At 42.0% G+C, this 26,379-nt stretch overlaps 2 protein-coding genes across 4 annotated transcripts in view; one reads left to right on the forward strand and one right to left on the reverse strand.

Moving 5' to 3' along the window:
- Positions 1-26,379, forward strand: part of stard13a (StAR-related lipid transfer (START) domain containing 13a) — a 58,977-nt gene that overhangs the window by 14,189 nt on the left and 18,409 nt on the right. The window contains exon 1 of one of the 3 annotated variants that reach the window (XM_025006336.2): positions 15,555-16,051. The exons of 1 other annotated variant lie outside the window; for it this stretch is intronic. In XM_025006336.2, the coding sequence (XP_024862104.1) occupies positions 15,925-16,051 (127 nt within the window). In that variant the 5' untranslated portion in view covers positions 15,555-15,924. Of the gene's footprint in view, positions 1-15,554; positions 16,052-25,112; positions 26,089-26,379 lie in introns of those variants that run through there. One more of the 3 variants, XM_025006337.2, reaches the window with a different exon arrangement.
- Positions 3,980-6,207, reverse strand: LOC119617605 (oral-facial-digital syndrome 1 protein homolog). Its single transcript, XM_037979083.1, has 3 exons — positions 5,852-6,207; positions 5,622-5,679; positions 3,980-5,544 (listed from the first exon to the last, which is right to left on the reverse strand). Exon 3 carries the CDS (start codon positions 5,530-5,532, stop codon positions 4,738-4,740), a length of 795 nt encoding a protein of 264 aa, XP_037835011.1. The 5' UTR covers positions 5,533-5,544; positions 5,622-5,679; positions 5,852-6,207; the 3' UTR covers positions 3,980-4,737.

A 26,379-nucleotide genomic window follows, 5' to 3' on the forward strand; every position in this document is an offset into this window, starting at 1 on the left:
GAGAGGCGTCTTGGCGACGGGGTCCCATTCGCTGCGCCGCAGATTTGTTTACGCTCGTGCGTTTGTGTGTCACATTCGCATGCGGCTCCACCAGTCAGGGGTCACGTTACCGGCGACGATAGTTCACGAAGGAGAGGTGCACGGTGGGTAATGAGGCCCCGGGAGGTTTCAGGGAGGTCAGATGTGATGCGAGGCTGAGAGTGTGGGTGTTTGTGTATTTGTAAGACTTTGTCACTTTTTATACAAACACTGCTGCGCCAAGAGAGGAGTTCAGGCTAGATTTGCCGTTTGGATTTTCGTACTTCAGGTTTATTTTCTTGCTCGAGAGGGTTTATTTTCTCCCCTGACACCGGGACATACTTTCGCTCCTTGTCCAAAGCCCCCTCTAATCAATCAGTGTTTGTCAGCCTGTGTGGTCCGGCGGTTCGCTGCTGAGCGGCGGGATATGAAGCAGTCATATCTCAGCTCACATACGTAGCTGACATTCACTCCGCTCCGCCAGATGAACAGGGAGTTCCTCTCAGGAATTCTACTACAGCGACCGGCGCTCAGACTGTAATCTCTGCTGCGTGTCAGCGTATCTGACTGCAGATTATTTCAATTAGCCTCACCATCCTATGACACTTTTATTGAAAAGTTGCGGCTGTGTCTGGATGGGATTTTGTGCGTTCTAATAAATCTGCCCTGAAGCCGTCAGAGCGTTGGATCCCCGAGAAGATTTATTTGAGTTTGTCTAAAAACGACTTTACAATAACATAAAATTATTTCTATAAAGATGTTTGAAGCCTTAAATTATCCTTTAATCTGCAAGGTCACCTTCATGGTGCCAGTGGTTCCTTATTTTAGTTGCACAAATGTGATTTTTCGGCATATTAACCTTGATTAATGGTTATGACAATCTAGCAATCTTGGTGTAATTTTATCTTAAATATCAGTGTGGTTTTGACAGAAAGTACTTAGTTAAGACTCATTTAAGCTTCAAATGATTGCAATTCACTAGCGATTGAGAAAAATTACTTTTCTTATTAATTAGAAAAAGTATATCAGAATATTTTAACCTATATGTTCAAGGTTTATCGAACACTGACAATAATATGGAGGAGGTTCTAAAGTTTCCTTCCTATGACTGTGTAATGAATGTACCTATGACCTGACAGGATCTTTTAATATCAGGCTGAAGCTTCACTATCAGGAGTTAAAGCTGAACATCTTTAGGTGCCACAAGTCAGATTTTTCTACAATTAAAATGTTATTATGAGGAAGCTAGGGTTGCATAGTGGTGAAGCGGTTAGCGTTGATGTTTTACAGTATGAAAGACTGAGATTTGGATCTTCATTAGTGCCTTTCTGTGTGAGGCTTTCTTCATCCACGTGCAGGCTTTACTTCAGATGCTTGAACAACTCTGAGCAGGAATTTGCAGGAACAGAAAATAGATGAACGATCAAGGAAGTCACATTTCTACAAATTGTAAAAAACATCGTTATGTTCCTTCATTTGTGCATCCAATTATTTTCTAATTAAGACCCAAGGCACACAAAAATATACCTAGTTGTGATTCAGGGGGGTGCTGGCTGGAGCAGATTCCTGCTGTCACCGGGTGAGAACTCTGTGCTGATCAATATTTCATCACACAGCCGACACACTTACACATGCTCTCTGTTTTCAACTATATTTTTGGTCTAAAAAAAAAAAAAACATGAATAAATTATCAAAGCTAAGCAATTATTTGAAAATGTGAAATTGGTTGTGATGTGTTTTAAGAGAACTGCGGTGTTGTGTGAGGCTTCACAGAGAGACACACACTAATGTCTCCCCAGCTCTGAAAAGAATATTTATGTGTTGAATCGAGTCTAAACATGTTCGTTGAAGTTTAAAAAAAAATCTGGAAGTACGTTCCAGACAGCAGCGTCAGTGATGTCGAAAACTTTAGTTGAATTTATAAAAAACTAAGTTGCATCATCAATGCATTTTGCAAAGTTTCTTCTTTTTTATATCATCTCTCTCTCCATCTTTTCCATTTTGTGTATTTTTTGTTCTACAGTAAGTTCTTGGACAGGGCAAATGAAGTGGATCCAATCTAGTTGGGTGCATTCTGTAATTTTGCCTCTAGGTGTCACCAAATCGTAAACGATCCACACTAGATGAGCTAAGAAATAATGGTCCGTAAAATTCGTAAGAATATAAAATATAAACACGCAGCTTTCAGACAATTTCAAATAAGCTATATTATGTGTTTTTTGTTATAGTTTGTTTAGTTTTTTATGCAAATCAGCAAAGACAGAAATAATACACTTGACCTACTTTGTTGCATTGGATATTTGATTTTGAACGCCTTACCTTTTGTACGATTATGACATAAGATCTTTTATGACTTGCAGAATGATGACTTTTTCCATCTTTTGACCGAAACATTGACTCATGCACTACTTATGCGCATTAGAGTGTTTTAAATTACTGCTTCAAGCTGAGAAGAATGATTTCACCTATATTTCCCATAACCCTCATACCCCGGATATTTATTTTGCTATGTTTCATTTTTCTGAGTTAAAGTCTAAAATATGTGTACGTTCCAGCAGATTTATACTTTGCGGCTGCACATATTTTCAGACAATCAGCATGAATCATCCACTATAAAAATGATGGTAAAAATATCTTAGAGGGGCTGCTGAACAGCTGATAAGCTTCGGTTGACCTTGGCCTGAAAGACACACTGACACACATTCTCCCCATTTTCACCGCGGTGGAGGTTTAAAGAAAAACATACATTATATTCCATCAGAATTTTCACTTTATTGGAAAGCGTTCAGAGGAGCTTTGAGTAATCTGGCACTCTATATATGACCTGTCAGTGCTTTTACTGTGCTTTTTGTTTCTGCAATATGTTTCCAATGTGTCTGACTGGAAAAAAAAAAAAAATCAGCCCCTGGAAATGTATGGGGCACATTCCCAGAGTGATTGTCTAAAAATGACAGCTTCTTTTTGTATTTGTAGGTAACGTTTCGCTAATAATGATCTAAAATCGGTATCTGTCTGTCCATTCTGCTGAAAATGTGTGCAATTAATGCACACTAAACTTTATTAATTTAATGATGGTGGCTGGTTGTGGTGCTAACATATGCATGTAGACTTGTGTGTGGAAACTTGGATCCCCGAGTAAAGGTTCACAGGAGGAGCTGTGTTAATCTTAAGGTTTAGTAAGTGAGCTTTTTATTTCATATGATGAATATTGCATTGGTGCTTTAATAAATCTGGAAGTAGATCTGGCACATGTCCCACTTTTTCCTGTCCCCCCTTATACCTCCTTTTTCATTTTCTTTTTGTCTCTCTGCCCTCTGCTGTTCCTCCTGATCATTCTGAGAGATATTTTTATCGCCCTCCGCCGAGAAGGGCAGACGATAACCTGTTTGTCTCCGTGAATGTGTGTGTATTGGTACGTTTTAACAAAACATCTCATAAATTACTGGATGGATTTTAATGAAACTCTTAGAAATTAATCCATGGACAGACAATTGACCTTAGGAAACATAAAAATAGCTATAACTAGACAGATATTAAAGTAAAATTTGATGTGGGAGTGTAGTTGAGAGTCATTTTCAGTGCATGGTCCGAGTGCTATCAGAGTGGAATCTTATGAGACTGTGCAAAATCAACACTTTTACAGATTTAAAACACTTTTCTTTTAGGTTTGTGAAGAAATGCTGGCCAGATGGTTACCAGAAAACATCTTTGCAGATAAATGAAAATCATTACCAAGATTTATCATATATTCATTAACTCTTTAAACATATATTATTATTCAAAACGAAGTAACAGCTCATCATACACATTGTAAATATATTTGAAATAATTTTTATTTTGTTTTACTTGAACAAAAGCTCAATAAACGGTCCAAACCTGGCCCAAAGACGACAAAGATCACCATCAATATTCATCAATGCTGATCAAGAAAACGGGCTGGTGGACACAGGTGAGCTTAGAACAACTGTCAAAAATTAACAACAGAAAATAAAATCAATAAAGGTTCCCAACCCAGTCCAAGAACCAAAAGGATTTGTTGATCCTGGCCAATAAAGAAAACGGACTGGAAACCACAGGTGAGCTCCATAAAACACAAAATCAATAAAAGACATCAGTTCAATCAATGTTTTCAAACCAGCCCAAGAAACAAAGATCATCGTTGATCTTAATAAATAAAGAAATTGGGCTGGGAAGCACAAGCAAGTTCAATAAAGCAATAAAAGTCAAAAGTGGTTTCCAACCCAGCCCCAAAACAGAACGATCATCGGAGACCTTCAACAATAAAGAAACAGGGCTGGGTGAAAGGAAACCAGCAGTAAAATCCAATAAAAATGTTCTATTTACAAGAAAAGTTTGTCCTCAGTTCTTTGTGTGGAGGACAAAGGAGGTGAAACAGGCTGACAGAGGACTCAGAAACACCCGGATGGAGCCCACAAAGTCTCCCAGATCCTGCCGGTCTCAGACTGAAGTCTAGACCGGCTGCATCAGTGGATCGTTGGAAAGAGAAGGGCTGGTTGGATGAAGGTGGTTCAGAAACGTCCCTGGCTGCTGGTTCTGGTTTGGATCTTCTGGTTGGTCTCATCTGACACCGTTCTTAGCATGAAAACCAGCTCCTCTGGATTCTCTGAGAGGGAGGGACTCTCAGTCTGCAGGTGGAGTTCTTTGTTGTCCAGGTCTGGCTGCGGAACCGGATCATGGACGTCCACAGTGTCCTGATCCTCACTCAGCTGCTTGAACAGTTGCTTTACTTTGTCCTCCAGTCCTGTTTTCCTCAATCAGGGAGGACTTTTCCTGATTCAGGACCATGCAGTGGTCTTCAGACTCTTTGAGAGCTAAAACCGTGTTTAGGAGCTCCTCGGTTTGTTGTTCTTTGAAGGCCTGATTGGTTTGAATGAACCTCTCTCTGATCTCACACACTTCTTTCTTTAAGTCTTCATTCTGGAGTTTCACAGACTCGTGTTCTGCCTTCAGCTCATTGTGTTTGGACTGAAACTCTTTAAGCTGAGTGAGAACAGCTTGAAGCTCCTGGCCTTGTCTATGAAGATGTTCATCCCGTTCCTGTAGGGCCCGCTGGCTCTCCAGCTGCTTTCTGTGGGTCTCAGAAACTTCTTTCTCTAAGATCTTGTTTCGCTGCTGCAGGATCTCATTGTTCTTTAAGACCTCAGCACGGTCACTTTTAGTAATTTGCAGTTTTGCCAGAACATTTTGGAGCTCTTTGGTTTGGGTTTGGAGTACCTGGTTCTGATGTTTTATGGCCTCCTCACCTGTGAGCAAACTCTCCTGGAGCTCTTCAACTTTTTGCTTTAAAGTTTCATTTTCCAGTCGGAGGATGCTCGTCTCTTTATTGCTGGAGGACTCTATCTTTTTGCGAAGGCTGTTCACCATGTTTTTCAGGTCCATGCTCTCCTTTTCAAGGTCCCTGCAGGTGTTTTGGAGGGCCTCTTTGTCTCGGCGAAGGCTGACGTTCTCCTCGCTCAGAGACTCAGTAGTTACTGACTGTCTGCGCCGAAACATGTTTGCTCTTTTCTGGTGGAGAGAACAAACAGTCGTGATGGAGTTTTTTGTATTTCTGTTTGAAGACAACACTTTGTTACTCTACCTACCACAAACTCTCAGCTGTTGTCGTGAAGTGAATCTGTTTTTGTGCAGATGCTTCTGAATCTGTAGAGAGATTTTCAGGAAATAAAACAGAGTGCAGGGATAACTGATTCAATTCAATTCAATTCAAATATACTTTAATTATCCCAAAGGGAAATGAAATGTTGTTGTAGCTCATAATCCTTGTTTTGTTAAAGTGTTGTTATAGTTGGTGATGGCAGTGGGCAGGAAGGACCTCTTGTAGCGGTCTATCTCGATGTGTCCTCAGTCCTGATGTCCTCAAAGAGCCCCACCAGGTGAGCCTCGCTGGCCTCCTGTGGAGCCATGAGGGTCGAGCTCTGGAAACACAGGTCGGTCTCAAACTCCTGGGTGATCTCTCAGACCAGGTGCTGGAAGGGCAGCTTCTTGATGAGCAGCTCGGTGGACCTCCCTGAGAGCCACGGTACCGATCCTGTAGAGGTGAGGATTCTTCACTCCGCCGGTGGCCGAGGCGCTTCAGTGGGCGGCTTTGGTGGCGAGCTGCTTCCTGGGAGCTTTACCTCCGGTGGATTTACGGGTGGTCTGCTTGGTTCTGGCCATGAATGGACTTCAGGGTTCTTCACGTTTAACACTAAGGAGTAAAAGATGTTAATCAGCTGCTCCTGATTGTGAAAAAAGCCACCTTGTTGTTATGGTTACGCATCATAACAAGATGTCCAAAAGTAAAAGGTTTCAGTAAAAAATCCTTGTAGCTGCACAGCATCCGATACCAAAGGAAATAATCTTTCAAAAAAGTGATTTACAAATAGAAAAAGGGAGAATTACATCTACAACTGATAAACTCTTGGAGTGGACCTATTTCTAGATGTCTGCCACAGCTAATCATCGTTAGCTAACTCCAAAATGACCATAATATAGCCAGATTTACAGATATTGAGCTAAAGTCAGGTGTGGTAGTAGTTGAGACTCATTTAAGATATACTCCAAGAACTAATTCATCTCACAAGATCTCACAATATTGCATCAGAGCGTGAAAAGGAGCATTTACAACATTTGACCAAAACGGCTTTAACTCTGTTTCTTTTGCTGTCTGACTTTTTTCATTTTAAAAAAAGTAAAACATTTAATCACTGCCTGCAGGCATTTTATTTTATTTGTTTTATTTTTTCTAAGACTTTCACAGTAACAAAACTGTGATCTGTTAGTTGTTTGTAACCTTGGTTAGGCCCCTAAAACTGAACGAGGACCCTGTGATTTACAGCAGCTCGTATAATTCTGTTTAATTAGAAAAAAAGCTGATACTCACCAGAAACTCTCAGGTGTTCGTGAAGTAAACCTCCTCTTGAACAGGTGTGAGTCAGCTCTTGTATAGATGCTTCAGCTCTGCTGTCTGAATGGATAATGAGGTTTTCTGGGGATCCAAGCAGATAGAAGGAAAGTAGTGATGTCATACAGTGACGCCGTGGTGATTGTTTTTATTTAAGTTGCTGGTTGCCGCAGTAGCAGCTGCAATTGTATTTTTAAAAAAATGAAGGTTGATATAGAGTGTTTTCATTTAAAATGTCACATGATATTCATGACTACAATCTCATCCTGCTGTAAGACAGTTGATCAAAACTGTACCTACACATATACATACACAATTTTGCTTATTTTAGCTAGACTTTAGCTACTTTTGGCTTTTAGCTAGCATTTTGCTTATTTAGCTTTTAGCTACCGGTCTGCTTTTAGCTCTAACAACTCAGTTTCAGCTTCTTCAGCAAATTTCAGCTAAGTAATTTGGCTCTCACTTCATGCTGCATTTCTGCAGAAAACACAGTTTTTCTAGTTCTGGTTTGTGGGAACTTTGATTGTATTCTAGCAACTTTTGTCACTTTGTGATACATCTAGATTCTTGTGAGATTATAAGCACATTTTTTACTTTTTAGTCATTAATTGTTGATAATGTAAAACAGTGGATTGCTAACATTTCTTTGCTGCAGAGGAGGAAGAGTGCACAGTATGACCTGTGTCATGGTTATTGGTATTTGTGTAAGCTTCTGTTTTGTTTCTGGTTTTCTGTTTGTTTCTGTGTTCATGCCCTGTCACTCTCCACCTCCCCAGTACTTTTCCTGTTATGTCTGCCACGCCCATCTCCACCTGCTTGTAATTATTCTCACTCACCTGTGTCCATTTTCCTCATTATCCTCCGTCTTTAAGAACCGGTCATTCTCATTCACCCCTCACTGGATCATTCCGCTTTGCCTGTTAGTTCTTGTTCTGTCTGGTTTTGCCTTCGCTCCTCGTTTTTGGATTTTGTTAGTGTTTGTTTTGCTGCCACGCCAGCCCTTTTGTTTGTATTTTAGTTAAATAAAGTATTTACGTTCGTTAAAGCCATGCGTCTGCGTTCTGGGTTCGCCGCCATATCTCCACCTTGTGACAACCTGAGAGCTGCAGGACTGCACTATCAATGGTTATTCAGCAAATAAAGCGCAGAAAAAATCCAACATAAATATGAGTGGCACTGCAGTTTACTACTATAATTTATCTGCCGTTTAAATGCTTAAAAGATGATTATGGTGCATTAAAAGTTTGATTGTTGCAAAAAAAAGAAGCTTTTTAGGCTCCACTAATGTAAACCTTTATGTCTTCTGTTTTTTTTTTCCACTCATATTTGAGATCACGCTGTGTGTTTTTGTGCTCCCACAATGCTAAACTAACAGAGAGGAACAAGCTTCACAAAGGAAGTTGGTCCTTGAGAGTCTTCTGAGAAAAGTGCTTTTTTTAGGAGCAAATAAAAAATTTAAAAAAATCTGTCCGTATGTGAGCTAATGAAGGCCTTTAGAATGAGACGCTCAGCATGGAGGCGCTCCTGTCAGCGTGGGATCTGTGCTCCCGTGACCTGCAGAGTTTCCCTCGTGTCCATTAGCTATTGTGTCCTGCCTGGAGTCCTGCTCTTTCCATACCACAGTCTCGCACCCCACAGTCTTCTTGTCTCTCTCCAAATATATTTTTCTACCCCATTCCTTTTTCTTACTTTACACTCTGTACCTGCTTCTTCATCATTCTGGTGCCCTGACTTGGCCACAGAGACAACCGTCTCCTGAGGTTGACGGGGTCGATGCACTCATGGTAACTTGACTGACTGGATGGGGGAAAAGTTGTTTTTGTTACTGTAGAGTTTGTGGACAGACAGATAGTCTGAATGAGCTCCTGACCCACTTTTACCTTGGCCCATTTGTCTGTAGGAGCTAACCAGAGCTACATTCCTCAACAGCTGGTGCAGAAAGATTGATGGAGAGGCGCGGACACTGTTGGTTTCAAGCCAACGTGAACAGATGGTGCAAGATGCTCTCTGACCGCAGTGTTGATTTGCTTTAAATCCTTTTGTGATGACACATAACTGGCATAGAGATTTGAAAAATAATAGAAATAAAATAAAACATTATGCCTCACTTCGCTGTTTTGGATTTTAGAGAAGCGAGACTCAAACATAGGATAGGAGACACTATAAACTTTCGTCAGCTGCATTTTTTTTTATCTTCCACCAAATAATCAATTGTCCTTAAGCTTTATTTTAATTTCTGACCTCATTTAGCTGGTTTCCGTCCTGCTCTCCAGTGCCATCATCATCATCATCAGCCTGGCCCCGTTTCCACTCTTTTTGAGTTGTCCTCGTTTTGCTTTTGTCTGGAGCAGCTGCCAATCACAGCCCCGACCTGATGCTTCAAAATCAAACGTGTCAACAACATCGACCCTGAAACATAGCAGGGTGTGTGATTATGGATATGAATGATATTCATTTCCATATTATGTTTCAGTCAACGCCACAAAAAGCCACTGCAGAGAGACCAGGGAGACCCCTGGTTTAGCCCATTTAGCCTTAGCTTACTTTCTTAGGAGGAAATATTAACCATAATACATGCAAGCAATATCATTTCTCTGCAAACCTATTTTTAAAATTGCAGTTTACAGTTTTCCATCCTTGTTGGGCCGTTGAGGATTTAAAGCAGGTGTTGTGATGTGATTCAGATGGTTTGAGGCTTGGAGTCTTTAAAATGATGATGTTAGCGACATATGGATTTATAGATTAACGATTAGATGGTTGTGTGTATATTAAATCATGGAAAGCTAAAAGCATGAGGAGGGAATTTAGGTCAGTGGTGCACATGACCATCTGTGCAATGATTTCATTTAATCTGGAATTTATGGGTTTTCCACTGCAGGTGACAGTTTTTTTGTTTTTCTGTATTATTTGTGATGGCGATTCTTCTATTTTCAGTGCAGATTTCCTTCAGCAGATGCTGTGCCGACACCATCCAGATGCCGTGCGTGTCCTGTGTTTCTGCCTCAAACAGAAGAGTCCAGCGAGCTGAGCTGCTGGGCCTGAATGGCTGAGTGTTGCTGAAAATAGAAGACGAGGGAGCAGAGAGAGGAGAGGGTGGCAGGGATGAAGAGAAGGAAACAGGAATAGAAAGGGGGAACGTGTTGGCTGAGAGGACACGTAAATGTAAGGAAGCTGGTGGAGAAGAGGGGACTTGACTGGAAGTCACGTGATTTGTTAAATCATTGATCAGGGTTGAACTCGGGAACAGCTTACAGTCATTCTGTCGCAGCGAGGAAGCGTCTCAGCAATAAAAGTCTCCTAAAACTGGGAGTTTCTTTTAATGGTTTTGAAGGAATAAAGTATTCAGAGCAATCAAATGTAGAAAAAGGAAAAATAAAAAAATCCAACTTGATGTCTTTTTCCTAGAACATATAACAGGAGTATTTGTAAAATCCTTCCCAGCCACCAGAGGCAGGCTAATGAAAATATCAAAGAGCAGCTCAGTTTGTGCAGTATTTTTTATTTTTTTTTTACTCCTGGTGACCACGCTGCTTATTTGACTTCACCTCCTAACCTCAAATGACCCGACTGGAGGACAGAACAGAAACTCTAACCTCCTGGTCTTACTCCACCTTCCCCTCCTCCTCCTCCTCCTCGGTCTCCAGAAAACAGCAGCATTCTGCAAACCGGGGCCAAGTCCATTTCTGCAACCGCAAAACAATCTGATTGCTCTCGTGCTCTGCTGTGTATTTGTTCAGAAAATCATATCCCGGGTCCAGAACACGTCAGCTCCCCTGCTTTGATTGGCTGTGCGAGCCCTGGAATGTGTTAGATCGGTGTTTTGATTGGCTGCCGCGCCGAGGCGGGCTTCCTGCAGGGTTCTCTCGCTCTCTGTCCGGGCCAGAGGTTAACCTCAAGAACCAGTTTGAAAAACCCCACATATCGCTGTGTTCAGCATCACAGGGGGAGAGAACCGACCATGTCACTGGAAGTTCAGGAGTTTTCCCACACAAGTGTTTAATTCCTCATATTTTCAGACCTTTTTTGATTCCCACCCTCAACCCACAAGCTACTGCTTCTGAAACCTCTAGTTTTCTTCTTTTTTTTTTTGAAGACTAACTATAATTTTGTAGCACCGTGGTAGGTTTTGATTTAACTTACAAAAAAAAAGTAGTTTCTTGCAACTCAAACCTTTACGCTTTTGCCACCGAGGCATTTATGTTCATTTATGGAATCTACAAAACAAGCCAGTTAATAAGAGGAAGTGTTGCTTTTTCAAGCTTTTAAAAGGAAATGAAAATTCTCAGTGACTTTTACAACATTTCTCATGTTCCAGTTCGCAAGCTGACCCCTTTCCTCTGTCAGAATACGACCTCCGGTTGAGGCAAAGGTCACTGTCGACTCCATTAGGGATCCACCTGATGACAAGGTCATTTTGTCAGGTTGAATTTACACACAGATTTAATGTTGTCCTGCTTTGACAGAGCAGATCTCCGTTGAGGGGGGGATAGCCGTGCTGAAACCGAAGCCTTGTTTAGATGTTTTGTGGACAGACAGGTCAAGTGAATTTAAGTAATGAAATGAACTGTTACCAAATTATTCTTCATGCACTAAAAATTCAAAACATATAGCAACCCTCTGCAGCAAGGGACTGTTACTGTGTCTTCAAATCCAGATTGAAAACAGCACAGAAACCAGAAGCCATGAGGTTTTTAATATATCTTAAATATTATCATTGCAATGTTTAAAGCCCACCATCATAAAGCTGTGGTCTTGTCTCAGTCAGTCCTAATTCAAAGGCTCCATCACTCCTTCAGCCCCGGTGTGTTTCGATAAACTCCTGTTTTTTTTTTGTTGTTGTTGTTGTTGTTAACCTTTAGTCCCAGTTAGTTCTCCGTCTTCTCACTGGTCCTTAAGTGTGTCATGCAAGAAGGTTAAAGTCAAATGACGAAGCATGCAGAAACAGCAAGAAGCTGAAAAGAATCTACTTTTACAGCAAACATAACATTTGGGAATGCTGAGATTTTTGCCCCACAAAGTTAAAATAACAATGTGCAATTGTTACCATGGGGCAATATAATCATTTTAGGTTTTGTACAATGTTTTTTTTTTTTTTTTTTCCAGCCACTGGTATGTATTAGTTCAACATTGCTCAATCAGAAAAAGGCTGATGCCTTTTCCAGTTTTGGAAACGTTGGATTTATAGAAAACCTCAATGTTTTCCTGAACATAAATTGGCTGCCAAAGGCCATTAAAACTAAGTGATATTAGGCAGAAACCAACGAAAGGCAGTGGTGTTGCAAGTGCTTATGTGAGAAATGAACTACAGCGTCACAGGCTGAACAGCTCAGACTCAACTTAAATTTGGGTTTTTGATGATAGATTTTATTTTAGAGTCAAGCTCCGTTCTGCTATTGTTGGCAGACACCTGATTTTACTGGTTCACAAGGTTCTTGCTGGAGCACTTTTGGGAAACCTGAAACATCAGTTGGAATAAAAATGCATTTGTGACATCTTTTCAGTGCCATTTACTCACATATCTCAGTTTTCAAATATCTCATTTTAAAAGGATACCGCTGTAGATTTTAAACACAAAAAGAAACAACATGAATCGTCAGCAATCCAAGTCTTTAAAACTTCTGGAGGAATCACATGTCTTCCTTTTCTTAAATATAAAAGATTTGGCATCAACTCTAAGCAAAAATCTCAACAGCTAGTGTTAGGAGTCAGGCTGCTCCTGTTCAGTTAACTTCTCTTTTAAATGAACCGTTTCTCCTTATTAAGCAGGTTTTTTTAATTCACTTTATTTGTGTTTGATAAAACGAGAATACAATGAACATCACTCAGCTTTTATCTCACTTTAAATGATAAAAAACTTCAAAATTCTGCAGCCATACTGAAGGAAATACATGTAAACCATATAAATTAGCTCTGTGTGAGCTAATTTTCCCATTGTGTAATGAAATTCTGTAATGTTCAAATAATAAGAAAATATTCAAGGAGCAAAAACTGCCTTTGTTGTAACAAAAACAAGAATTTTCCACATTTATCTTCTCATTTTGCTTTATTAAACTCATCTCATTTCTATCTTCTGTGTTATTTTCACAGAGTAAGTTTGATATATTTTTTTTTTCATCAGTGGTTTGCGAAACCTTTTCGTGAACCCTACTGTGTTATTTTTTTTAGGAAGCAATCAAAACAGAAATGGGACTTTCTAGTGTTGTTTCTTGTCTGTAGTGTGTTTTCCTGCCTCCTCTTATCCTGCGGTGGAAGCAGTGTGTGTTGGTGGTCTTCTCTGTCTGGTCAGTCCTCAGTTCCTTTCCCCCTCTTTTGACTCACACACCCATTCCTCATTTTCCCCTTCACTCCTTTTTCTTCACATCTTTCTTCTCGGCCCGTCGGCATCTTATGTATGTTTGAACTAATTTAGGCCAGTTTCTGGATGAAAATAGATGCAAAGAGTGAAACTCCCGAGCTCCATCCGTGGACACTCAGCCCTCTGTGGTGTTCGGTGTCCTCATCGCCTCCGGATTCTGCTGACTGCTCGGGATGTCGAGCGAGTTTCGACAAGCCGAACCGTCGAATCAGGCCCTTCACTCGCGGGGTCCACGCTGACCTGCAACTCAACACCACAAACAGGACATCCGACGGTGTCAGGCAGGCAGGCGGCAGCTGAGGGAGCGTCCCGCCCGGTGAGCTCTCTCTGTCTGGCATTCCTGGAATAACACGGGAATGGCTCAGAGCTCACAGGAAGAAATTCCCCAAACTCTTAACCTGTCAGAGCGGTGAAGGTGCCTCACAAAAGAGAGGCAGCTGAAGCACTTTCACTTCAGGTTGTTAGGCCGATTGGAGCATGTCGCTGCTGAGTGACTTCCTCTTCAGGCAGCCCTGAGTCACATAAGGGAAGAACTCAACCAAACACAGCTTGGAAACGTTTCATGCTAACAAAACACACAGAAAGCTCCTGCATTGAAATGTTAAAATTTCACATGTTCACCAGATCACCCTGATCTTCTGCCGTTTTCATTTCTATAATATTTTTTAAGTGCTACATCCAATTAAGGATTTGGAAACATTAGTTTTAAAGGTCTGGGTTTCAGGCAGCCCAGTTCTGGCTTAGCATTGCCTGAATTTTAGCACATTGCTCCAAAACCTATGTATAATATTTCAGCATTGATCGTGCCGTTATGCGTAGTTTATTTCCACAGCATGGAATAAATGAATAAATAAAACGGCTTGGTGATGTTTTAAAAAGTCCCATGGAGGCATTCCTATTGTCACAGCCTGATAGTCGAAAATATTCTCTGAAAAGATGATGAGAACCAGTTTTGTGTCTGTTTTCTTCATCAGAGTCAGTTGTATTGGTAAAAAAAAAAGGCATCAAAATGTAACCAGACTTGTTTTCTTTGTGACAATTGTGCAGCATAAAGACCCCTCACCGGATCTGTTTTTCATGCACTTCCTTCCGGTGTAAGTGCACCGATGCCGAGAAGCCTTTGTTATTTAGCCCCGCGTCCATGACTTCCAAGGACAAGACGTTCCAATTATGAAGTTTCCTACGTCTCGAGACAGTCCTCCACTTCAGCTCACTCCATCTTTGAGTGCAGGTCCAGAGATGCTGGTGACATTTCAGGTTCTTACACTTTGTTAAATTGTCTTTTTATGGTTTATCTTGCACTTGATGGTGAAGTGACAACTTAAAACGTTCCTTTTTTCCTGAGCCCAGTGAAAAATAATCCACCACAGAGCTTCATCTGCTTTTTTATGTCATACCACTATCAGTGTCAATAGATCACAGTCGTTTAGATAGAGGAAATCTGTCTCTGTATTTTATACAGGGCGTGAACTTGTCTATTTCATCTGAAAGATTTGAACCTGGGTTGCTGTTATTATACGTGGACCCAAAACTGACCAGATGATTTCTGATTGTAGCTGAAAGGCCCCAGATCAGCAGTCCCCAAAGTCTGTTTTGCAGCACAGATCAGTTTTATACAAGAACAACCTGTGGTGGAAAATAAGTTCTCCAGCAAAGATTTATTTATTTTTGAGGCTGAGCTTGGAGGTTTGCTAACTGTGACTGAGTCAAATTCAGCGAGGAAGGCAGGAATGAAAGAGGCGGTTTTTCAAAGTAGAATTCCCTGCTGAGCAGTGTATCTAAAATATTTATATCAATTTGTTTTTAAAGAAGGGTTTTTATCATTTCTGTGTGATCCTAGATCCCAAACGATCCTGTCCTTAGCCCTGTGTTTGGACACGACTTTTTACAGCAACTTCGGTGTCCCTTCAGACTGAAACACATTTCAGGGGCATTTAAATCCCCAACTCAAAATTGTCCTCTGCATTTTTTTTTGTTTCTGTTTCACTGCCAGGCTCAAAGCTCCATGCACAGTCTGCAGTCAGGTGTGGGACTGAGTGGACACAGAAACTGAGCTGGGGCTTGTTCTGGCCACGCAGCACAGTTGTGACTTGTGTGCACGCGTGTGTGGCGTGACTGGGTGTTATTACGCATTATGAGGTTGAAAAGGGATCCTTGTTTTGGGTGAGTGGGTGGGTTTGTGAGCGCGTGTATTTGTGTGTGTGTGTGACAGAGATTCTTACACTCGGAGAGGAGAGGGGAGGGGAGGGAGGGAGGGGGGCTTAAACCGCCTCTCACATCTGGCTCCACAGCCACACGAACTGAAGTTTAAGCTGAAACAATTCTGCACCTTCGGCCTGAATGAGTCGGGCTGGGAGGGGCGCAGGTCTGTGAGATCCGTGGTGGTGGAGGAGGAGGAGGTAGTTTTTAGGGGTTCAGAGCAGATCCCGGCCGACGGGACCGAAGCCCGGCGCCTCCGCTGGTGGTGCAGGAAGGTGACGCAGAGGCTGGACCAGGTGGAGAGGTGACGGGACAGAAACTGCGGCGGAGAGACGCAGCAGCAGCAGCAGCAGCCGGGGGGTGGGGGGGCTCTTCACGGCGGAATACACACCGACTGGAGTTCGAGGACCGTCTTGGTGCCGGACCGGGGAGGGGAATATGCGCAATCATGACAAGCCCGCGGAGGTCTGCCACTAAGCTCCAGCTGCGGCGGTCGATCAGTGAGCAGCTGCGGGACTCCACGTCCAAGGCTTGGGATCTGCTGTGGAGGAACGTCCGGGAGAGGCGACTCGCAGGTCAGGCAACCAAAACAAACAGAGCCGAGGCTTATTTCGAGGGCAGCAGATCCTGTCACAGCAACATAAATAATCAGCTGCTGCCTCCAGAAATGTACTTTCCATTTGAAAACGGTTCAGTTCAGGGCAGATATTGTGTCCTACAGTCCCGCCTCTGGTCGCTCCTACATTCGTTTATTTCTTATAAAAAGACATTGATCTCAAGGACAAAAGTTTAGGTCCAGTTTTTTGCAGATTGCTGCATAGCCCCCCTGTAGTGGCGCAGCGCCCCCCCCCCCGGATTATTTTGGGAAGGTCATTGTCAAATTTAGTGCTGAAAACAGCACCGGCATGCGCTCAGATGCCAGTCATTCATATTTGGGTCTAAATCCGGCGGCAGCTTGACTCTTCGCTTCTTGTTTTTGTCAGGTGGTTCCATTTGAATGTTTCTTTTTAGGGGGGGTCTATCACAGCCTGAACTGTGTGTTTGGGGTGGGTGTGTGTGTGTGATGTGCGCGCTATGCACCAAGTTTGGAGGGTCAGCCGGTTTGCAGCCCGGATGCGCAGACTCTGGCTCGGCTGTGCGTCACAGAGGGATGAAGAGGAGGAGAAGTGAGGGAGAGCAGAGCTGCAGCTGTCTCCCAGCTTTAATGTGATTACAGAGATGCGCGCCACTTAAACAAATTAAATGGAGAACATTCCCACACTGACAAGCCACTAAAACAACCTCAGACCGAGAAGGCCGCCCACAGCAGCAGAAGAAGCTCCTCCAAGGCACTGGTGGAGATCATTTCTTATCCTCGCTTGAAGACTGTTTTTCAACCTGATGCCACCTGTTGCCTCAGTAATCCTTTTTTCCCTTCATTTTTCACCACTTCATCCTGTCCCTGGCTCCAGAGCCCCTCGGCCCCTCCAGACCCACTTTCCCCTCCTTCCTTCACCCGACTTCTTAACCCATCAGCTTACATCTGTCTGGATCAGATTTGGAGATGGGGAATCCTTAAAATGCTCCCATCTGGCCTCACGGTTCCTCTGCTTTTGCAGCAATGCGTTCTCCACCCTGAGAGGGCCGTGGAACATCCAGGACAGGCGACAGGAAAAAGCTAATGAAACAAACAAAACATAATTATTTGTTTATTCTGATCGTTCTGATCTTTCATGCTTCCTAAATAAAACCACTGAGATGTGGAGAAAGTGAAAACACACCCACACACACAAACCACTTGTTGTGTGGATGCTAATTCAGCAGCTCTAATTTCAGCTTTTAGCTACAGTTTTGCTATTTTTAGTTGTTTTCTCCTTATTCTGAATTTAACTCAGTTTCAGCTTCACTAACACATTTCAACAGAGTCAGTCAGCCTTCCAGCTGTATTTCTGCAGAATTTCTTTTTAAAAACTAGTATAACCTACTACTTGATATAACCTAGAATAAACTACAGTTGCAAGGGAAATTACATATTTTCATTCAGTTTCAAAGTTAAGCACTGAAGTGACAGAAAGTTCAGCTGAATTTTGTCGTGTTCCTGGTTCAGTTTGTGTGTGTGTGTGTGTGTGTGAATGAAAACAGAGTGTGGATCTGGATTAAGTTGTAATTCTGCAGATTTTTTGGATTAGTAGTGGGGGTGGAGTCTACCTCTGCCTGTGGGATTTGTTGGTTTTAGTTCCACTGGTGTGGGTATTTATTTGTGTAGGTGTGTATTTGTGTGTGTGTGTGTTGGTTTGTTAGAAAGCATAGATGGAGTTAGAGGGATTTTACGCAAACAAACGGCTTTATTCCTAATCGTCTGTTCTGGGTCCGTCTTTCACTGCTGTTCCAAACATCCTCAGCTGCTGAAGCTGCAGGTAAAACCAGGGGATAAACTGGAAAGTAGTGTTCATTGTTTTATTTTTTTCATCATCATCATCATCATCTTTATCATCTCAGGGTCATGTGTTGGCTTCAAGACCACAAGATTAAGTTCAGGGACGGACATCTCAGTGTTATTTCAAAGCTAAGCTAGATTTTATTTGTGTTTCTTGTGATCTGGGATGCTGTATGATGATGATAAAACCTTTATTGTGAACCTGTTAAACCACCTTATAAGAAAGAATAAAACCTAAAACTTTTATTATTTACCTCAGCTGATGAATATAGTATCCATCTATTTATCTATTTTTTGGCTTTCAGTTAAAACTTTATGCCTATTTTCTACTTTTTGGAGGCGTCATCAAATTGCACTTTATTGTGGAAATCATATATTTTTTTTGTAAAACTCACTGTCAGGTCTCATGTGTTTTAACTGCAAAAATGCTGCTTTAATTAGGGTATAAGCTCATTCTCATAAAGCTCTGTGTTATATGTGGAATGCTGACATATCAACTAAACTGCAGATATGTTTGTGTAACTTTATACCAAACTCAAACATTTTTGTTATGGAATTATTAAAAGTGCAAAATAATACATGATGTAGACACTCAGAAATTTCCCGACCCAGCTGTGAAATATTGGGTTTTATCCAAGGATTTACTGTGATATTTATCCATGAAAATCAAAGTTTAGAGTGATGACAGTACATGTAAATCTTAACAAGTCTGAGGTTTAGAAGGTGGGATTATTTTGTTTTCTTTATGTTGTCCAGGCGTTTGAAGTGCAGCACTGGATTATTTCTGTCCCCTTTTTTTAGTCGCATGAGTCTCCAGCCCTGCCTTAGCCTGCTGAAACACACAAACCATAGATATTACATTACTGGATGCTTGCTGCAGAAACTCCCCTCTGCCGCTCCTGTTACATGCATCTGTTTGACTCAGGATAACGTTACTGTAACCAGACTGTTGTGCCGGTCAGTCTGATTTTAGACTTCTATAAATAGTTTCTGACTGTTTCTCCTTTGTCTCGTTTTCATGACAAGAAAAGCGTTTAAACAGAGACGATTCTTGATGGCTTCCTGTGAGGAATTGAGAACAAAACCGATGTCCTGGATTTCCTGAAGAGGGCAGTGTGATCAAATCTAATCAAGGTTTTATAACTCCACTGACTTTTTTTGACTGAGATTTCACTTTTCTAATGACCAGTGAGCTCCTTTGCTGTCAGCCTCTTTCTGTAGCCTCCTTTAAATATATTCTGCTGGTATGAATCTGTGTTTATGTGGAGGTCTTTCATCTGAAATTCCACGTGGTTTAAATGTAATTGTGTATAGGGAACATTTCTCGGAGGCGTTGCTGTCCCACTCAGCAGCAGAAACAATGCTCCTACATGCATTCTTCAGAGCTCTCTCATGCTCACGTACTCCCTATTGTTCTGCTCCTTCCTCATTTCATGTTAGGATGTGGCTGTTGGGATGGCTTGTTTTTTTCCAGGCGTTTGTCCAGCTGATCAGGCGAATGCCCCTCTCAGAATCCACATACGCCTGGTGCGGGGATGGGGGTGGGGGGCACGAGCCAGATAATTTCCTTGGTAGAGCTTCAGGAAGCAGGGCAGTGTTGGTCACGTGAACGAATGAAGTTTGTGAGTTCATCTTCCTCCCATCTGAGCTGAGCCGTCAGCCTGCGTGTGGAGAACGGGCACGGCCGTCTACAAGTCAGGTGGTGCGATGAAGCCTGCGTGTTTGTTTGATTTGGAGGAGGGCGGGTTGGCTTCCAGTGAGGGCATGTTCGAGGCAGGAATTCACCAGGAATGCTTGCACAATAATTCATCCGAGTTGGAGTGAAGGAGACGCGGATGTTTCTGTTTGAGGGTTAGATGCAATGGAAGCTGGAGGCTGGACTCTGACCCTTCTGGATGGTGCGGACGCTGCAAAGCTAACGGGCGCCTTCAGCACACTGTGAAGGCGCAGACAGGATGGATGCCGCAGGGATGGAAAAATCAGTAAACGACAACGGGGAGGATGTCGCTGGTGCTGAAGGACTTACTCCTCCCGTGGATTTAACCAGCGTGGACAGAGCTGAGGATGATGCGGAGCGTGCTGACGCGACCGGCGGCCAGGACAGCCCGGACAGCGCGAGTAAAGAAACTGAGAGTATCATCTTGGAGAGCGTGGATCAGGGTGTCAAACGCGATAGCAATGACAGCGAAAGTGACGGCGACTGCAACACTGAGAGCACATGCCTGGAGGCTATGACATGTGACGGACAGAAGCATTACCTGAGGCTGGGAGACTCCCCCCGGCGGCGCTCCGCCCTGCGCCTCTCTCGCATCATCGCTCGCCAGCAGCTGCTGAGGAGGCTGGCACAAGGTAGATGGGAAACATGTTGTGGAATTGGACTAATGAGTCCCTCACTTGTGAGATTTTTTTTTGTGTTTTCATTTGCTTTAATGAGCAATGATGTGTTGGATGATCTCTCAGGATAAAAGGACAAGAGTTTGTATTTTTAACAAGTTATGATGAGAGGCAATAGCTGCTGTTAGAAAAATGTCCTCTGAGTTACTTTTCTCTTCTGCTCAGACCTAGGTGCTGGTAGCTAAATTAAACTATAAAAACACGGGAAGAAGGTTTCTGATTGCAGCCTTTTTATGTGAGATTGTGTCCTGCTGGTTCTGGGACAGATACCAGCAGAGAATCAGAAGGCAGCTGCAAGTCTTGCTTTTATGGAAATATCCATGAATGTGAAGCTTTAAAAAAAGCAGTGACTCTTAGAATGAATTAGCGTAAAAGATCAACTAAGTTGGGTCCAGGTAAGACTTAATTTGGATCCGAATCGAGACCCCTGTCCACCATTTGAGGACCAGAAAAGTTGTTCCTCTTAAAAGTAATTGCCATTAATGTGAGAAAAGGTGTCCTGGTAGAAAACAAATAATAACCCCCTCAAAAAAACATTCTGTTGAAATTTACCAACCAATTCATTTAGGTCCAGATCTGGACCTTCGTCTTCTGATGGGGACTCTACACTACAGAATACAAAAATTCAGTCCAACAACCTGCTTATCCTCTGCTTTATCTGTATTCACATCTATTTTTTTAAAGAAGTTTTTATTGGTACTTATTTAGATTTTAGATTCACTAAGTTGGACAGAAGGAGACACTTCTGTATCAGATATGTCCTTCATGAATCTGGAATAAGTCGTAAGAAACCTCATAGAGGGCCAGAGTGTTATTGTTTGTGTCTGTGTTTCGCCTTCCTAACTGGTCACTTCCTGTACTTCCTGTCACATGACTCATGTTTCCCAAAGTAAGCTCAGAGAAAATATTTCAGCTCTTCACCGCGTTCATCGTAAAAGATGTTGCATTAGGTCTTATTCCAGGTGGGGTTTTTTTTCTGTGTGACATGTGATTGATTTAAAGAAGGAGCGAAAACACGTTAGAGAGTCTAATTTGTTGTGTTACTCCACCCACCTCTCGATGATGAGTTAGGTTCCATTAGCCAAATGCTGAATGTATGAAGGTGAAATATGACGAGAATGTAGCTAGAGAAGCATGTTAGCATGTTTCTGCATGTGCTGCGTGACTGTATGTCTTCTTCAACTTCCACTCCCTCTTTCTTCCACAGATACACCCCTTTCTCTTCTTTCCATCGTTGACACACACACACACACACACTCGCCACAAAGCAGTCCACATCTCAGCAGCTGGTAGGCTGAAACAGCCTTAAATAAATCATTTTAAAATAATCTCTGTGGTCTGACCAGCATCTCCGTCAGATATTAGATACTGTACGTCTCACAGGCAATGTATTTTAACTTGTGTCTTATTTGTTATATTTAGATTTAATAAAGGTCCTGACAGTGGTTTGAATTAAATAAAATGCAACAATTTGAAAGTCATTTAAACCCTATTTTTTAATAAAACTAGTAAGGGACATCAGAACATTTAAAGCTGATAGTTTTTTTCCCCATTTTATTGAAAGCAACACAATCTAAAAACACTGACAGGAACATTTTTTTATGCATCTTTGTCATGTGCGGTGAAATAGAACCCATTAATGCAGGCAGGCAAGATGAATTTTAAAGGCTTTTCATAAATAAAAGAACTCAAACCGAGGCCCAGAAACGGAGCACGTGGACAACAAGAACTTGACACAGATTAAGAGAAACTGAGGAGCTTATTTGGACTGGGATGGGTGATTAGTGATTCGATGCAGGTGAGCTGATTACCAGCTGGAACGAAGCCGTGTGAGACACGGGGGAAACAGGCCAAGTCACAAGAAAACAAGGACAAAATGATCGAATTACACACTGAAAAACCTAGAAATACGAATAATCCACAAATCAGAAGCAAATTCAAGCAACGCAGTAATAATAATAAGATGTGAGGTACGCAGGCAGCACTTTTCATGCAGCCTGAAGCCGTGACGTGATGGGATCTGATCTGAATGCACGGCTGTAACACTTTTTCTGTAACACCCTCTGCTGGAGAAAGGATAACACAACCGACCTTGACCTTCAGTCTGTTTGTCTTATTTAAGCCTGTGATCATTCATCATAACCCCATTTTATCAGATATTTGTTAAAATAATTAACACCTGTTTTTTACTCTCTCGCGTGTCTGTCCGAAGCCTGCGGTCCTGAGCTCGCGCAGCGCAGACAGTCTCTGTGTCTGAACCTGCACTGATTCCATGCCAGTATTGGTTCTGTTTTACAGAACATTCCTGAGGGCAGGACAGATGAAACGCATGAGACAGGACAGGCATATTCTCCTTTTATCGTCTCCCCCTCCCTTCCTTTCCTGTCATTCCTTTGCTGTCTTCTTCACTGCCGTTCCTTTTTTTTTTTAAACCTTTACGCATGAAGAACTAAATGCTTTAGCGTATGTGGGGATATGGCTGCTCTCCAGGCAGCTCTGTGTGCTCACGGCAGATTCTGTCTCTTATCTCATCTAGAAATTATTCTGTGTTCAACCGCTGTCACTCATTTTAATGAGCAACATTTACTAATCATACAGTAGATGGTAACAAAATACTTTTTAAAAATACTCAACATTCACTCTATTGTTTTCCTGTTCTTTTCAATCTAACTACTTATACGCTGCACTATTTTAGCCTTTTATATATCAGAACATTCAGCTCATCTAGACGATAGGTGCTATGATGTTTGATACTTTCAGCTGGCCTTTTCACTCCTTTTAGCTTTTAGCTAGTGTTTCTGTTTCTTCACCAAAGTCATTCAGCACTTCGCATTCACGGCGCATTTTCTGCAGAAAAATAAATAAATAAATAAAAAGCCCTTTCTCTCGTTCTTCTCTCTCCGCTGCTGCTCGTATCCGTCGTTGCGCCTCGGTGCGACAATTATCCCGTCTGACATGCTGGAACTTCCTGCTGCTGCTGTTCTTTTAGCCCACATGCCACTCATGGGAAAAAGCAGGGCAGGAAATGATGTCATGTGTGGCTCTTTGGGGTCCCTGAGACCCAGGAGTAGGTGGACGTAAGACAGAAAAGAAAAGTCTCACGTTGTCAAGGTTAGTGGAGCTGGATAAAAGGCAGGAAATGAAGGGCAGAGGGAAGAACTTTGATAAAAAAAAAAAAAGGCTGTGAGGACACGAGGGTGCTTGTATTGTGCCTATAATGTAAGGCCTGTTGGCTTGTTATGTACCTCTTTGTCACACCAAATCCATATTCTACCACCCAGTGAAGCTCACACACACCACCCGTCTGCCTTTCTCGGCTGTAGCTCCGCTGTCTCGCCGCCTGTTGTTCCATATTCCCCCACAGCGGGGCTGCAGCGACATGAAACAGAGGGGCAACACACAGTCGGCAGCTTGGATTAGCTCTCTCTGACTGTGTGCATTGTGGTGTTTTGTGGCCTACTTATAGCAGTGTTTGTGTACTAATTAATCTCTTGATTAAATTCTGCACAGATGAATAGCAGTGCCTTTGTTCCCACGCTGACAGGAGATTAGCCACTTGTTTTTTTCATGCACAAACAAAACAAGCAAGTTGTCAATTACACATGCGAAACCTCAGTAATGAAGTGTGCTGTTTTGTGCATTTTAAGCAATAATGTCGAACTAACACAGATCTGTATGTACTTATTACATTTGGTTGTGATTTTGTTCGTCGATTAGTGAACAATTTGTACGTAAAGTAGAACAGGTTGAGCTAAAACTAATCAAATCTGATCAAATCTACAAATTAGAAACATGTACTCTATTATATTTTGATGTTTAAAGGAAAATTACAACTTAACATCTAAAATCATCAAAAAATGGTTGTTTCTACACAAAAAATGCTGATTAAAAAAACCTGCGTGTCTGCATTAAATGTGCTCTGTGACTCATGACAAATTATTTAGCAGCTAATTTGTTTTTTTAACCCTTTTATTTGAAATGAAAAAAAAAAATCTTTTTCAATTGTCAGCAAGACCAAAGTAAAAGTCAAATCTGATGGGGAACAGAACATCTTTATGCTGTACATGACATATAAAATAGGTCAAAAACAAGTTATAAATCTAAAACTTCTCTTAATTTTTTTTGTGGATTACAATCCATTTTTGTAGACTGTAAATTTTAGGCAGAAAAAACTGATGCATTTGTCAACTATTTTCAGGATTTGGTGCCACAAGCTCAATAAACAATAAAACATGGCAGCTGTGCATTTTTATTTTATTTTTAGAACCGCCTGATCACCTTATTTCTCCTTTTTTTTTATCACTCACCACTGAAAGGCGAAGGAACAGCAAATTGACCTTAAAAAAACACAAAACCGTCTGTGACTCAGTCAATTTGACAAATATTAACCTTAAATGTGGAGTGGAAGTAGCTGAGATGAATCCCCAAAACTAAAAGATGGCACAAGGCTTTAAATTTTTTTTTTTTAACTTTGCCATTAACTATTTAGAGTTTTTATGTCTGTCTGTTAGCAAAACATCTCATGGACCAGTCGGCAGCTTTTAATGATACAATCAAGAAATAATCACTGATTAGACGTCTAGAACTGACGGACTTTTCGAGTCAATTCAAGATGGCTGCCACACCTAATCAGTAATAGCCAAAACAAAGATGGCCTGCTGAGCTGAAATTTGACGTGTTCTTGGCTGAGGGTCATTCATAACGCACGCTGAGCATCAGTTTGTTAATGTTATTTTCAGGGTTTGATCATAACGACAACAGTTCATCTTACGATGATCTCAGTCTGAAGCTGGTATGAAAGGCGGTGGGCGACATGCATTGTTTCATGGGATGCTAAGCCTTTAATTTTCTCCACTTTTTCTTTTTTTTTAAATCCTGGTTTCTATCTAAAGAGTCAAGTCATTTTACAATCTGACACTGAGTAAATAAACAAGTGGTGAGGAATGCCGTCCTCCCTGCGGTTTTCCCACAAGGTCCGTCCATCCTCCCCACCCCTGCAGTCGTCTGACTATCTCATCCTTTTTGCATTCCCTGACTCACTGGGGGCAACATCTGGGCTATTTAAAACATCCTGTGTGTGTGTGTGTGTGTGTGTATGAGCCCCACTGGATTCTCTCACACATTGTTCTCGTGGAGCAGCACAAGCCTCTCCACTCTCCAGCTGCTGACATGCGAAGTGAGGGTCCGGCGGTTGTCAGCCTCCAGCCTCGACTGTTCGGCTGATGAGAACGCCAGCTGAAATGAGTCACTTCCTGCGTGGACCTGACGGGCCCACGGATGTTCTGGCACCGGCGCAGAGGACTTTCTCGCAGGAGCTAATGGGGGATCAGGAGGTTTCCGTCAGTGGATGAAAAGAAAGCTTGAGGGAGTGGGTTTTTTGTTTTTTGTTTTACAGAAAGATTGTGAGGGAGTGAAGATAGCAGAAGAAAAGCCAAGGGGAAAAAAGAAAAGAAAAGCAGAAAGGCAAGTGTTAAACAAGTTTATTCAAGCGAATTTATAGATAAAAGGGAAGGAAGTGAGAGCAAGATGACGTAGAGGAATCATTCAGAAAGTTAACAAGGAGAAAGCAGTCAGAACAGAGAGGTATTGTATGTGGATCCTAACGAAGATGAAAGTGAGAGAGAGGAGGTTGAGGAGAAAATTAGAGGGGAGAGAAAACCTGCATGCAGCAGGCTGGAAGGAGGCAGAGCTGTAAACAGATGGGGCTGGGGAGGCAGCGAGGAGGAAAGTGCTGAGTCGTTGATGGAAAGGGATCGGATGGGTCGCAGGAGCATCTCTGACCCCTAACCATGAGGGCTTCCAGTAAGTTTTGATCAGAAAAAAGTGGCTTTGCAGCTCCTTTTCTCTGGCCCTTCTGTCTATTTTCAGGAAAGGGTTTTTTTCACGATCTGCCCTGGTGTTGCTTCATGTGTGATTTAGAGAGAAGAGCTATGAAAGGAATGTTGGAAAAGGGGACGTAATTGCTAGATTGTGGCGACAGTGTCATTTCCTCTAACTCTTCCTGTCTTTGATGGCAAAGACGGAGACTTTCTTTTTTTTTCCCCAGTTTTTGCTCTGCTGTAATTTGCCAAACTTGTGAATGTGACAAGTGAG

This window comes from Kryptolebias marmoratus, linkage group LG13 (genome assembly GCF_001649575.2).
Source record: "Kryptolebias marmoratus isolate JLee-2015 linkage group LG13, ASM164957v2, whole genome shotgun sequence".
In the NCBI taxonomy this organism is placed as follows: domain Eukaryota; kingdom Metazoa; phylum Chordata; class Actinopteri; order Cyprinodontiformes; family Rivulidae; genus Kryptolebias; species Kryptolebias marmoratus.

Bases quoted from the DNA above. Each gene is read 5' to 3' on its own strand.
- LOC119617605 (XM_037979083.1), bottom strand. From the start codon at position 5,532: ATGTTTCGGCGCAGACAGTCAGTAACTACTGAGTCTCTGAGCGAGGAG.